Raw genomic sequence first — 14,693 nt, 5'->3', positions numbered from 1 at the left:
ATTATCTTTTACATGACTGATTATTCATATTTCACCTCCTTACAACACCTGAATGGGATTAACCTGATTATTTTTTCTTTTACAAACATGGAAACATTTGCTGAGCTTGTGTTTGTGTTTGCTTTATGTGCTTTTAAATGTAGCAGGGAAGCCATTAAAAAAGCAGCATATGCATTTTGTGTGCAAAATGTATGTATGGTTACATCTATGATCTTCAGCACAGTAAAATAAAATGAGAAATAACATATAAAAAGGTAAAGTTATGCTTTTCTTTCTTAACATAAACTGCCATCCAGGCTGTGAAAAGGGAGCTTAAATGTCTGAGTTCAGAAAAAGATAAAAAATATTTTGTTTTTCATCAGTTTGTGTTGTTTTTCATAGAAACAGGTCATGGAAAGTTGAATATTGCATTACCTTCAGTACACATTAACACACAAACTCACACAGAGAGAGAGAGAGCGAGAGCGAGAGAGAGAGAGAGCCGTGTGGTTAATAATGGATGAAAAATGCATTACTGCGTTGTCTGTGGTAGTTTGTTTAGAGTTTAAGAATATAAAGTCATGATGTTCAGCATTTCCACTGAAAGTTGTTGCACGTGTTGAGTTTGTGAAACAGTGGAATTTAGTCTTTGTCTTTAATCTAATCACAGAAAAGTCACTTCAGCAGTTGCTAAGGGGCCATGAAACTGTCAGAGAACAGCAGGCCGACATTCAGCCGAGCTGGAAATGGCGTGACGTTTTTCTACAAACATGCTTGTTGTTATCTTGTGAAGTCACCCAAGAAAATGTTTCAGTTCAAAAGTAAAATGTGTGTTTTACAATTTTTTAAGAAAAAATTGACTGTAAACTCAAAGATGTGTAGTGAAATGGTTTGGGTCAATCAGCCCGTTTACATGCAGACCAAACATCTGGTCCACCTGATTTCTGAACTCCTTCCTATCCTTCATCAGATAACTGCCATTACTGGATTAGATTATGTTGTGCTTAAAGGGGGATATGAACATTTTTAGTATAAAAATAGAAGGAGAAAGCTAGAAACACCAGGGAGTATGTTGCTGCGTCCCCCCAATGCCTGACGTAAATCACCATCCCAGTCCAACGTGACAAATACACATTTTGTGTTTTTGGCAAAAGAGGCAAGACCATGAAGCCAGTAATCTGAGAAAAGGATATTTTGATGTAATACTAAGAGAAGCTGTGATCTTTACTTAACTTTAAACAAATAACTTGTAAAAATAAGTCATAAAAGTGGCACGATATAATTCTAGAACAGTGGTAGGGAACCATGGCATTCGTCCTGCAAGTTTCCCATGTGTTCCTGCTCCAACACACCTGATTCAAATTCATGAGTCACCAAAACTTGATTGGCTGTTGGCTCCATTTGATTTGAATCAGGTGTGTCGGAGCAGGGACACATGGAAAATGTGCAGGACTGTGGCCTTCGAGGACCAGGGTTTCCCACCACTGTTCTAAAACAAAGCTAGCTTGACTAAAGTGAGATTTATTTGTGTCACTCCAAAGGAAAGACAGTTTTTAAAAGTTATGGAAAAACTGACATCTTTGAAAGAAAATGGCTGAATTCCTGTTAGTTTTAGCTTGTGGAGGATTTTTCCTCCGTCTTGGTTTGGTACAGAAGCCAACAGCAGTCAACATGATTCTCACAACAACATGACCCTGTTATCTTGAGGTGATGAAATATTTTGTCATTTTCTGTAGAAAATGGTTTAATTGTTTTTAAAAACTGATAAAAACAACGAGGTTTTTCTTTTTAAAATTTTAGGAAAGGAAGTGATCCATGCAGGTCTGCAAAGACGTTTCTGTCTTCCTTCTCCTGAGGTGGCCAATCAGATTATAGACGTGGTCACTGCATGTCATCAGTCCTGGCTTTAAGCTTATTTAAAAAGAAGAGAAAAAATAAGAATGCATGTGTTTTCCATCTAGAAAACCCATCTAGAAAAGAAAGAAAAAAAATCCTTGTGTCCAGAGTGTAAAGCTGGGTATTTATTTCTATGTGTATGTGTGTGTCTGTTACCCTGTATAGAAAGCTGCCTGACATGACAGCTCCTTTAATCTGCTCCTCAAGTCCTGGTGTGGACAAATCTAATGTCTCTGAATAAGAACCCAAAAATCCCAACAAACGCACACATGTGCAAAAGAGTATGAATAAAAGTAAAGCACCCCTGCTACCGTCATCGTGGTAGAACAAAGTCAGCCAGCAAGCAGGGAATTAAGATTCCAGATGCATGCTGAACAAGAAGTGTGTGAGGGAGACCAGTGCAGGCAGGGTCAACAGCTTGCAGAGAGGAATGATGCATGAGGCACAAAGAAGAACAAAGTAAGCAAAAAAGGAAGGAAAAAAATGAAAGAGTAGAAGAGGAAGACCTACAACATGTTCATAGACAAACATGTTCAGCCTCCAGTCACAGCAGCCCTTCAACCATCCACAAATAAACATATAGTAAATAAATAAATAAATAGCCCTAGACCCCTGCGTTAAAAACACATCAGCATTACCACAGAGTTATAACTCAGGCCCTCACAGCACACAGTACAACTTTCTCTTTTTAACTCAAAGTTTTTATCATTATTTTTATTTGTTTACTTATTTATTTGTATATTAATTGCTACTGATTAACTACATTAACAAAAACAGAGAATAAATATTCAGTTTAATTTAATTAACAGAAAGGATAAAAAAAAGCTGTTTCCTTATGGAGATAAGTACTGTATCTATCAGGAGGTGGATTACTTTTATCTGCAGAGATGCATTTTTTTATTCTTGTGAACATTTACAGCAACAGGATAAAATCTTCAATACTGATAATGTCTTTGTTTAAATGACCTCCCATAGTAAAAAAAATTCATTTTACATATTACTGACAAATACTTAAAAATCTGGTATCATGGGTGGTTTTGCACAATATTACTGCTAACTATGATGTTTTATACACAATCTCTGTAAAGGAAGCTCGACACATCACTGCTCATACATATTTACAACAGAGGTGGTGACTAAACTGTTATGACTGTCAGTAATAATGGGAAAATGTGAGATAAACTGTAAAATTGTGTCAAAAATGACACAACACTCATTGCCTATTATTGCAGATTACAGACAGGTGGGTATTTTAAAAATGTAATTGGATTTTTAGTTTTAAATAGCAGTTAGTCACAATCAGTGCTTTTATTAATTTATGCATGAAAAACATATTAACTTAAATCACTCCAGGACGAAGATTGTAACTAAAGCTGCAATGAACATCTGTATATTTTCTTTTTTCAGAGCCATCCCAAGGTTCTCTCACCTTAAAAATATATTCTCACACTCTGTAGCACATGAAAGTCAGTATTTCAAAGTCAACATATTATGCCTCAGTTTTGTTTCGGCTTTCTCCAACACGTCCAGCTAATCAGCTATTTTACCCATGTGTGACAGGATAGAGGACCTAAACACAACACACCGGCAGAGAAAGTACGAAAATATGACGTTTATGAGACAAGCCAGGTGTCAATCACAGGTATTCAGTCTATGAGGGAGGGAGAACAAAACAACCAACAAAGATCATCCAAAGATCATAGAACCAGCACTATTATAACTCCTATAACAATTCATGAAGAAACAGCTGGTAAGTTTGACGCCATGAAATCAATCTGTCAAATAATACAAGAAGCAAAGAAGTCCAAGTCATTTCTGTCTAAATACATATTGAAGTGAGTGATGACTTCATAACGCGGTAGTCGGGCCGTAAAAGCCCATTTATGCTCAACCGCGAAGACGGTTATGCAGACGGACAAACAGCTTCATCCGTCTTCTGCATCAGTTACGTGCGTAATTTGGTCTGTTTTTTGAGGTAGCTTAGCTATTATCTAATTATCCGTCGCTTAGAGCAGAATATGGAGCAATACCACCGGAAATCGCGGGGGCAGTGCTGAGCTGACATGCGACCAGGGAAAGAAACCAACCAGAGAAGAAGAGGAGGATCAGGAAAGGAACAAAAAAAGCAGAAGAATGAAAACGAGCACAACAATTGTAGAACTTGCGTGAGCTTTTGAAGAAAGACTATATGCGACGGTGTCTGAACTCAGCCCTGTCCACTAGTGGAGGAATTGACTTAACAACCATAGCAACACAAAACATACATGGACGTATGAGGAAGGCGATTTATGACAATGTTTGAAATGGACGTTGCTTTATACGGATGTAAGAGCATAAATCTGCTGTATAGACAGGTCGGCTGCAGGGAATGCCAAGCAACTGCCAGCCCTGTATGCTTCTTTGTTGTCTTTTTAATTTAGTGTGAATGTATGCAATCTTAAATGAGTACCTAATCTGATACTGGACATAAAGCAGCAGAACCTGGAATTATCAGACAGAGGATCTCCCTGCCCCATCTGCTGCTGGCAGCGTGCAGCCCTTGTCGAGGATCTGCTGCTACCTGAGTATCTACAGACAGACATTTGTCCTGTTTGCTACAGATAGCTGGGTAGTGGAAACTGGAAATATTTCTTGTGACCACGAGGGTTGCGATGGTCCTGAATCTGAGACAGGCCCCACGTGTTTCCAGGGCTTGTTATCCACTGAACAACCAGTGGCACACTCCATTTACTGACTTCACATCGGAGTGAGCGTGGAGGTCAGATGAGGAGAGCTTTGTTGAGCTATGTGCTTTATGAGGTTTTGTAAAACAAGCTTCCTTCTTTAATTGTTTAACTTTTGACCTTTATTAAATCATTAACTGAAACCTGAATCCAAGCTCAACTTAACAGACCTTATCTTGAGTTGCGCAGTCGCAGCAGGTTTGAGAGCCAAAACAGCTGGAAAATGTATTTGAGAGAAAATGTTGGTCATTTTAAACCATTAAAACTCTATCGCTTTTATTTTTAACAGTTTCTAAGGAACGATAATGTGTAACTCTGAATGAACACTACATTGTGTGTGTGTGTGTGTGTGTGTGTGTGTGTGTGTGTGTGTGTGTGTGTGTGTGTGTGTGGGTGTGTGTGTGTGTGTGTGTGGGAGTAGGAGGATGGTTATTTGGGGTTGCCTCAGGACCTTGACACCTTGTAGTCACTAAGATGGCCATGAACTCCAATGGGAAGCAAAGGATTCCATAGAAAAATGAGCAAACACATGTCAATATGAATTTTTAAAAAGATTCTGCAAAGTCCAGTCATGTTAAAATTCTATAGAAAGAGATTTTCTTTTTAACTAAGGCTGTGCTACCTACGACGTGTCACAGTGTGGAGAAGCGGAGGGTTGGCTCTTGTCATGGCTCCTATATGAGTAGCTTTTAACTTCAGCTCATCCATCAGGAAACTGTTTCTCCATACAAAGAGCACTCTGGCTGATGTCTTCTGCAGGTACGGCGCTGACTGCTCATAAGTGCTTCACACAACCCCCATTTACAAAAAATAAATATATATGTAGCCTTTTTTAAAAAAGCTTTGCAAGGCCATGAAAAGGAGCGGGCCAGAAACCTCCTCTACAACAACATGAGAGACTGATAGTATCATAGAGAAAAAAGATAACCTCAAGCTGCTGTTGCAAAAGGTTCTTCTACTTAATTAAATAATAGGGGTGTACTTTTCCCTCATTGCCTCTGTGTTTTGGTTAAATCACATGATGTAATGTGTCATCCGTACAGTATATGTTTCAAAATTCTGAAATATTATTCAGTATGTGTACATGCATGTGTGTATGTATATATGTGTACATAGGTATGTACTTGTGTATAAAAATAGGTACATAGGTATGAGACTACACATAGAGCAGGGGTGGCCAACGTCGGTCCTCAAGTGCCACAATTGTGCAGGTTTTCCATGCATCCCTGCACCTGACTTAAACTAATGAGTCATTGTGCAGACCCTTACAGGCTGCTGGATCCAATTAATTTGAGTCAGGTGTGTTGATGCAGGGATGATGGAAAACCTGCAGGATTGTGGCTCTTGAGGACCGACGTTGGCCACCCCTGACATAGAGGCATAAATACTGTATACTCGTTTTTTTTGTTTGTTTTTTTTCTCTCTATTTGTTCAAGAGGACATTACACACAGCAGTTATTAACCCATCCTGGTCCTTTTCAGGCTTGAAAATAGCTGATATATATATATATATATTTCTTTTTTACTTTTCTGGTGTTTTATTTGTCATATTCATTCAAAAATTAATAAAAAAAAAGTCTATTGTTCATTTGAGGTCGTATTTAGCAAATGTTGTATGGTGTAGATTATTTTCTTATAAAGGTTCCCCCTCACGACTGTAATTGCCGTATTTTATGTAGTGAAAACATTGAAAATCAAACTTGTCAATCCTCGGGAAGTGAAATCCTTCAGGTGAAAATTTGGTTGTTGAAAATGCTAAATAAAATCATCTTATGTTTACACTCTTGACACATTTCTCCCTCAGAGAAATGATAGCTTCGAGGTAACAACTCCATCAGGAATCAGCAGCACACAGCTGTCTGTGGTGAGTGGGATCGTCAGAGCTGCCATAAAACAAGCTGTGACGTACACAGACCACCCTATGGTGCAACCTTTAAAGTTAATTAAAAACAATGTTATGTGTGAGAGGGCGGGAGGGGGGTTAAAACAGGCTTAACGCATGATGACCAATGAGAGGGAGGGTTTTCCTCATCTAAAAAGTGTCTTTCGTCTTCATGATTCCTGTAATTCCTTTTGATTAAACACTGAGTGATTCCACTGATGCTCTGAGGTGACCCCTACCATTTGTAAAGGAGATAAATTAAAGTCCTCCATCAAAATGTGATCAATGCCACCGAGCCTCTGGCTGAAATTGGCACCACAGTATAATGAAGCTATAATTCAGCTTTACTACTTTGTAAGTGAATGAGTGAACCCTGAATTCAATCTCCTTTTACTGCACTTTTGTTACAAAATAATTACACTTCCAACAACATTCCCACTGTCATTTTTATATTTCAGCTTCATTCGCTGACTGATTCATTCATTCATTGCTTCACTGAATCACTGCTTGAGTAAAGACTGTAAAAGTGTAAGTTCATGTTCTCCAATTAAAAGAGCTGATTCTCTAATGCTTATATGTAAAGTGTGTCGATATTTTGCATGACACACTCAATAAGTTAACACACTGAATTAACAGCAGCTTATTTCTTTTCACATATGAGTGGTGAGGATCATCATGTCACTTCTTGAGAGCCACATGGGGCACGTCACCATAGCAACCTTTCAGCTGATGTGAATGATTAATTCATTTAAACAACTACTGCACCTAGCTAAGCACCACATGACTGTATACAGATAATTCTCAGCGAAATAACATCAGGACACTTAAAAATACAATCCAACTCATCGTAGTCCAATTATGATCCAATTAAAAAAAACATTATACATGATCCACACTCGTCCAATCTAGTACCACTATGTTCTTATAAGCATAAGAAAACTGTATTATAATTTAATTTAAGCTGGATTACAACTGAGATGGATTTTTTTCCTTTATCTCTTAAAATCTCTTTATTTTCAATGATTTATGGGAAATGAATCCTGCTGTTGTGCTCATTGATTCCATATTCAAATACACCCTCACCGTTAATAAGCTCTGATTTTTACTCTGACTTTTTTGTCAGATTAAAATTATTTTAAATGATATTGAAGATAAAGAGACTTTACAGTCATTTTGAAAGATTACAAGAATATTTAGCTGATGACAGTAATTCTGGCACAATGATGAAAGACTGCACCGCTGTCGAATCCTTTTCCATCGCTCTACCCCCTGAACCAGGAACGTTACACATCCAGCACAGGACCTGTGAAATTACAACATAATGACCTATATATAAAAGAAACTTCACATTTTCCCTTTTGTTTTAGCCCAAAGAAGCACAAGTACATTATCAAGATGTTTTCATTTAATGAACTAAAACATTATGAAAAAACTGAAATTTCAGGAGAAAAATAAATGCAACACTATTTACACTCATTTACACACGTGCATAATCTTATTTTATTCATTCAAATATTTTGTTTTAATTTATTTTAGTTGATATTGTATAACATATTTTGCATGAAAAAAACATATTATTTTAAAAATATTTGTAAATTTATAAGAATTTTTATTTTAAAATATTCATTTATTTTAGGTCAATTTTATTTACATATTTACTCATTTGCATGTCATATTACAGCTGGAAGATCGCAATAGAGGTACAAAATCACAAAACATTTAATCCCAGCTATCTGGGATTGAAAAATACAGTATTTCACATTATGATTAGAGGAACTTTCAAGATCTAACAGTTATTTTACATGTACAGACATGTACGTTTCCACACGTGTGTTGTAGTCCTGACCACCTGAACTGACTCACAAAATACAAACTGAATTCAGATCTATTTAGAAAGAAAAATATAAAATATAGAACAATTTATCCTTATTTTTTCACATATCCACTGGAGTCTCTCCAACTACCTCAAAGTGTACACACACCCGCATTTGAGAAACACAGTTCTAGCAGCAACGGTAGTTAAATAATGAAAATATACAAATACAATAAAAGTGAGGAGATAAGTAAAACGTAGCATACACCATTAAAATGTACAGTACAGGGTATGTACTCATATAGTATATCTGAGGAGGTCGCGTAGTAATATTCTTGGAGAATATGGAGGGTGTGTAAATAAGCGCCATATGTATACAGATGATGGCTGGTATGCTGGTAGGAATAATTGTGAAAAAGAAAAAGAAACAAACAATCATTTTTCATGGAGACACAGCTGACATGTGGACGACTATGTTCATGGTCTGTCTACGCCTGTTGCTATGTCAATATTTGAGGATGGGGACGTTCGGGGTTCGATGCAGGCTTTGCTGTTTGGTGTTTACATGTTCACCTGGTGCAGCCATGTTTTCTCCCAGGTTAACTGGTGTCTCTATATTCTCCCTGGGAGTGCCTCTACTGTAACTATATATGTGTGTGTGTGTGTGTGTGTGTGTGCATATACATTAGTATTTATTGCATATCATATAGTAAGATAAAGTTAAAAACAGTAAGTTAAATTCTAACTATTAATTGTAAATTATAAGATAGTGAAGAAGAGGTGGCTTCTGACAAGCTGCTTCTTCCCATTCAGCTTTTCACACTCGTTTTTTGATTCTCTTCCTTAATTTTAAGTTTTATATTTTTAAAAAATAAAGCATTTATTTATTTATATGTTTGATAATGTTGATTTCATCAGAAGCTGCTGGAGAGACGACTTCAGCCACGCACACACATTTTCCACAGTCCATTAACTTCTGTTTCATTCTCACATGCACAGAGTTATACTAATGAATTAATAATAAAAGCTTGGGGTTAGCATGAATGTACATATAGCAGATCGGTGTGACGTGGATGCGTTTCTATACAACACAACAAGATGGAGACACTTTTAACCATGAGCTTTGACACTAGTATTGATGTGGACAAACATACCTGTTAAATGTTTTCTGGTGAGACTGGAATAGTAATTCAATACTCATTATATTCTCCTTCTTTTATGCTAATCGGAGCAACAATGTTTACTTGAATCTATGGGAAGTGTTTCACTCTGTTAGAAATCTCAAACATATTTCCAATCTGTGAAGTTAAACTGAAGTTAAGCTCCACTCTGGTTCCCATTCATTCTTTTTGTTGTTGCAAACCTCTTTTTAGTGTTAAATACAAGATTGAAGTGAATGCTGAGCAATAATGTTGTCTGGGATTGGAGGTATTTAGATGACAGTGGTTTACTTTAACAATAACATTCTTGAGTGGATTCTACATTCTTATTATTTTATATCCGTGAGAGAAAATACATGACTAATCCACCTGAAGCTGCTCCTCTCAAAACTTGGGCTTTCATACTGCCACCTGCCCCAAATACATATGAATAAGGACTCAGACTTACAAAGGCAGCTTTGGCATGCATCAAAAGTTCTTAATAAGATGCTTTACCTGCAAGGCGCCCCATAAGTGACTGCAGCAGCAGCAGTTTCCATAGCAACATCATCTTCAATTTTGTAGGGTCAAAGTGTTCTCACATCCAATCACGAATGTATGGAATCCGATTCGCACCTCTCTGGTTCTCCAATCTGTCGAAAAAGAAACAGGTGAGACGAGTTGGCATTATGGCTCCAATTAGCAGCAAGTTAGAAAATTGCTCAATCATTTCATGTTCATCTCAGAGGCTGAGGAATAAGGAGGCAGCAGAAACTTGTACAGCAGAGTCCTAACCATCTACCTTAATAGCAAATAAATAAATTAAAAAAGCGAAAACTTAGCAAAAGTGGATTTACTTTCTTCAAAGTTAGTGAGGAAGAATCCTTGTATGGTGCTGGGCTGGCTGGGACATGAACACGAAATATCTGCGACACATTCATTTCCATATCTCTAGCAACACAAGTAACAGCTGCTTTTAAGTCGATATGAAAGCAAAGTCACTCCGAATTTTTCATAGCCTTCTTCTTGCACGAGGCCTCGTGGCTTTCATGCTCTTAAAAGTGGAAAGCAAAAGAAGGAAGAGGTTGGAATATTGGGTAAAAGAAAAGAAAAAAACTGGAGACTTTTGCCTCCCAGAGGGACGAGTTGAGGGTGCCCTCAGCACAGCAGGCCTCAGTGAAAGGGGAAGAGCTCATGGTAGGAATAAGCCTGAGGCCAGGAAGCAAACTAAAACTTTATGTTATGTCCCTTGCTCATGCAGCCATCTGAATAAAAGCACATTAAATAACATAAAAACATTTTTCCTATAAGAAAGATTCATATTTTAGGCCATTTTTCTTCCTGCTTACAGGATTTTGACAATGAGCTCAGAGAAGTCATCGTTTTTGCAGTCTTAAAGTTGTTTTCAGTAATTATTTTTCTTTCAACACTGGTTTCTTTAGCTAGCGCTCTATATTGTATGCAGTTGGTCCTCTTTCTAGGAAAGAATGTGTTTTTTTAAAATCCTATTTTTAACTACAGATGTTATTAGAATAGGAAAAAAGCAATATATGATGTTAGAATTAAGGAAAATAAATAAATAAAACATATGTACTATGCAGATGAGATGTATAATTTGGATGATTAAGGGACAGAATGTGTTTTACTGTAATACTACTTTGCATACCACAGCACAGGAATACAGTACATAGCATGGTAACACTACTAGAGGGAATGTAATTACTGTAGTGTCTACCCTGGAGCTAAAAGACGACTAAAAGAGAGCAGTAGCCGGTGGGCAGCTGGCATTCCTGCAAACTGGCAGGAAACAAACAGAAACAAGCTGAAATCACTGGAACACCTGGTAATTACACCAAAGGTGGAAGCTCTTAGGAAGCAAATGTTATCTTCAAAACAACCCACAAGGAAACCGGGTTAAGCAGCAAAGAGACAAAATGACAAGAGCCGAAACAAGAGCACGTGTTGGCCTTGCTTTTTGGGCTTCTAAACAAGTTTTCTTCTGAGCAAGTCAGCAAAAAGCTTCTTGTTAACACTGTGGATGCAGCATGTGCTGCAGATATAGCTGATTCTGCAATGCCCTCTTGCTGGGTGTGAGCCCACATTGATGTAGCCTCTGTTTGGTGTGAATCATCAAAGGCACTGGAACAAGTATGGGCTACAACTTTAAAAAATGTACTAAAAAACTAATTTAATCATATTACGTAAACCAGAAATGTGTAAAAGCAGACACGGCTCCACCACCACCATTTGTGTTTTTGAGCTTGTTTTGCAGGTGCTGAGTGACCTTATCAGTGGCATGAGCTACACCTGAGCCCGGTGTGCTCTGCCCTACTTCAGACCTCCACCTGCCTGCAGTCAGTGAGTCTCCTGGGCAGGGCTGGGAGTTCATCCCGGTACTGGCAGGCTCGGCATGTGTTGTGCACTACGTACTCTCATTCACCCACTCACAGCTTACATCACTGATATGTTCACATTTTATGTTTTTGGCCTGCCTCCCTCTTTCATTGCACCTGTTGAGCTAGGCTGTAACAAAGTAGATGTGTTTTCATGGCCATCCCACATAGTGTCAGCAGTAAAATCTAAATTAGGACATGCTAATCATTTTTTAAGCTTAAAGCCACAAAATCCACCTTTTAAAAATTTGACAAAACTGGGCAAGTGGCATACAATTAAAAGTAGCAGCCCTAAAACTCCATCCAGCAAAAACCTGACTCAGAATCTTTAGATGATTCATCTACTGTTGGCCTCATCAGAAATGGTCTCCATGGAAACGTGGCTGTCAAGTAGCCATTTTTATGAAAGGAAAACCAGGAAAAAAGGCAGAGATAAGCCACATGACTCAAGACCTGGACTGAAAGTCAGTGGCAACAGGTCAGAACCCAGACCTCAACATTACAGAAGCAGTGTGGGATCATCTGAACAGTGAACAGAACCAAAGTCCACCAACATCTAAAGAAGAACCTTGGAAAGTTCCCTTGGAAAATTTTCCTGAAGAATAAAGAAATTACAGAAGAAAAAAAAAAAAGTCTGACAGCCAGGGTAGTGTTTGGAGGTTTTGTTGCTAAGTGTGCATACTGGCTTGTGTGCTTCCAGGTGTCATTAAAATCCACAACACCTGACAACATGGATCACCTCAGCTGACTATGTGTCCTGCTCACAGTACGCAAAACATGCTGCAGAGATGCATCCTTTTCTTTCCCAAACTGGGGTATATATATATATATATATATATATATATATATATATATATATATATATATATATATATATAAAATAACCTACATTTATCAAATAAATTTGGGATTTTTATTTGAGCTGTCAAAATTAACATGTTAATGCATAGATTTTAATCTGTGAAATTTTACCATATTCATGCATAAACAACAATTATTTGGTATTATCTCAATGTGAGAGCTGATTTAGGTTGTAGGTGTCTTGCCACAACGGTCAATTGAATCCACCAAAAACCATTTTATCCTCCTTATTTCTGAATATACTGACAGTTTCAAGCCAACATTTAGAAGATGCTGCAAGATGACCCATTTTTATCTCACACAATTAACATGGTATCTTGGGGGTTGTGGCTCAAAAACGTTGCTTTAGAGAACATAAGATGCAAAAAGTAAATCAATAATCCCTCAAAACCTTGCTTGGCTGCACCACTGACCCTATGAAAATAAACTAATTGGGAGCAAAATTGTATTTAGGATGAAGCTACAGAATAAGGCGGGTGTAAAGAGGTTATGTTGCAGATTTTTAGTTTACTGGCATCTTAGAGGAAAGAATAAACAGCGGCACTATTGTAAGAATTAAAACAATGCTACTTGGTAAGAAGAGTTCTACTTTTAGCACACTTCCTCAGTGAAGCAAACAGCATTAATTTAGTATATACTGGGTTAAAACAGATCTGAGGAATGCACAAACAAATCCAAAACCATAACGATCTATAATTTGCCATTATCAGGAAGCAGAGAAAACTGCTCTGGTATTTCACACTGCAGAGATTATAGACGGCACAAAGTTTTGAAACACTCAGAGAGAAAAAGTGAGGTAAAACTACAAAGAACACATCCAGAAAGGCATCAGAAAGTGTTTGAGTAGGCCACGCTCTCATTAATCTCAGATTTGCTACCTTCTGGCTCTGTCTTCTGTCTCCACCTACAGAAAAGAGGGCTTTTATCTCCATACATCATTTGGAGGGTTGTCAGGATCTGTCTCGGGTGCATCAGTGGTGTGAGGCTGTTCTTTACTCTTAGAGAGCAACTTTATGCATATTAAAACATGCCTTATAGACCCACCAAGGTCTGTTAGATTAATGCTTATTTAGCCTGTGCTGTTTCTTTTAACATTTCACACCAGTGTTAGTTTATTATATTAAATTAGCAAATACATTAGAACAAAATATTTATTTAAATACACAAGAGGCTTAAGATCAAAGTTATTTTTTAATTTTGTGTAGGGAATAGGTGAAAAAGGTATGGGGGTATTTCCCTGTCCCCTACAGCATACATGGAACTAATGTTTAGAGCGCTGTTTCTGTCAGTAGTGGAAGCAACAGAGCAGACTTGCTAATGGCAACAACCCAAAGAGAAGCATGGCAGGATTTCATTCAACTGGACAACAAAGTCAGATGCACGTTAGGCAGGAAGAAGCTAGCTTACTACAGTTCTACCCGCAGAATTTAGCTCACCTGGTAGGGCCGTCACCCCATGTACAGAGGCTACAGTTCCTTGATACAGCCAGTCCAGTTCGGGGCCCTTTCAGACCCTTTCTACGTGACCTTAACGCCAAAAGGCAAGCCAGCAGAGTAACAGAGTACTGTGCCAGTGATCCCTGGCTCTAAGTTAAACCATGTCGAAGTGTGTGTGCCACTACGGAGAATAGTGAATACTGTGCTGGGTTAGGGTTAGTGGTTAGGGTCACATGTAATTTCATACTCTGACCAAATCGTACTTGTGCCTAGTACAATTTTAAAACATAAGTTATGTATGAAATTTGATGTTACAGTATATGCTTTTCCAAGGCTTTGCATAAAGTACCTAGGCATTTTAAAATCGTACTAGGCACAAGTACGATTATATATGGCCGGTTAAGCAGGATCCAACGGCGTGCAACGCTTCATTAGCATCCCTGCTGGTGGCAGAAGAGGACTGTATTCCACCTTAAATGCTAACAATTAACAAGTTTGTCTATGTATTCTCAGACAAGACTTATAGGATCTTTTCCTCGGTTTGTGTTTGAAGCTGTGCTGTAATAACAAT

At 37.9% G+C, this 14,693-nt stretch overlaps 1 protein-coding gene across 3 annotated transcripts in view; it reads right to left on the bottom strand.

Moving 5' to 3' along the window:
• The window catches only part of LOC121637452 (contactin-4-like), a 229,672-nt gene that overhangs the window by 200,130 nt on the left and 14,849 nt on the right, over positions 1–14,693 (bottom strand). For 2 of the 3 annotated variants that reach the window (XM_041981641.1, XM_041981644.1), the window contains exons 1-2: positions 11,717–11,841; positions 9,949–10,085 (exon numbers count right to left, since the gene is read on the bottom strand). In XM_041981641.1, coding sequence (XP_041837575.1) covers positions 9,949–10,003 — 55 coding nt within the window. In that variant the 5' untranslated portion in view covers positions 10,004–10,085; positions 11,717–11,841. Of the gene's footprint in view, positions 1–9,948; positions 10,086–11,716; positions 11,842–14,693 lie in introns of those variants that run through there. The other variant, XM_041981642.1, reaches the window with a different exon arrangement.

This window comes from Melanotaenia boesemani, chromosome 3, assembly GCF_017639745.1.
Source record: "Melanotaenia boesemani isolate fMelBoe1 chromosome 3, fMelBoe1.pri, whole genome shotgun sequence".
Taxonomy (NCBI): Eukaryota; Metazoa; Chordata; class Actinopteri; order Atheriniformes; family Melanotaeniidae; genus Melanotaenia; species Melanotaenia boesemani.
Note: the sequence above shows the minus strand (reverse complement) of the source record. Positions and strands in the feature narration are given on the sequence as shown.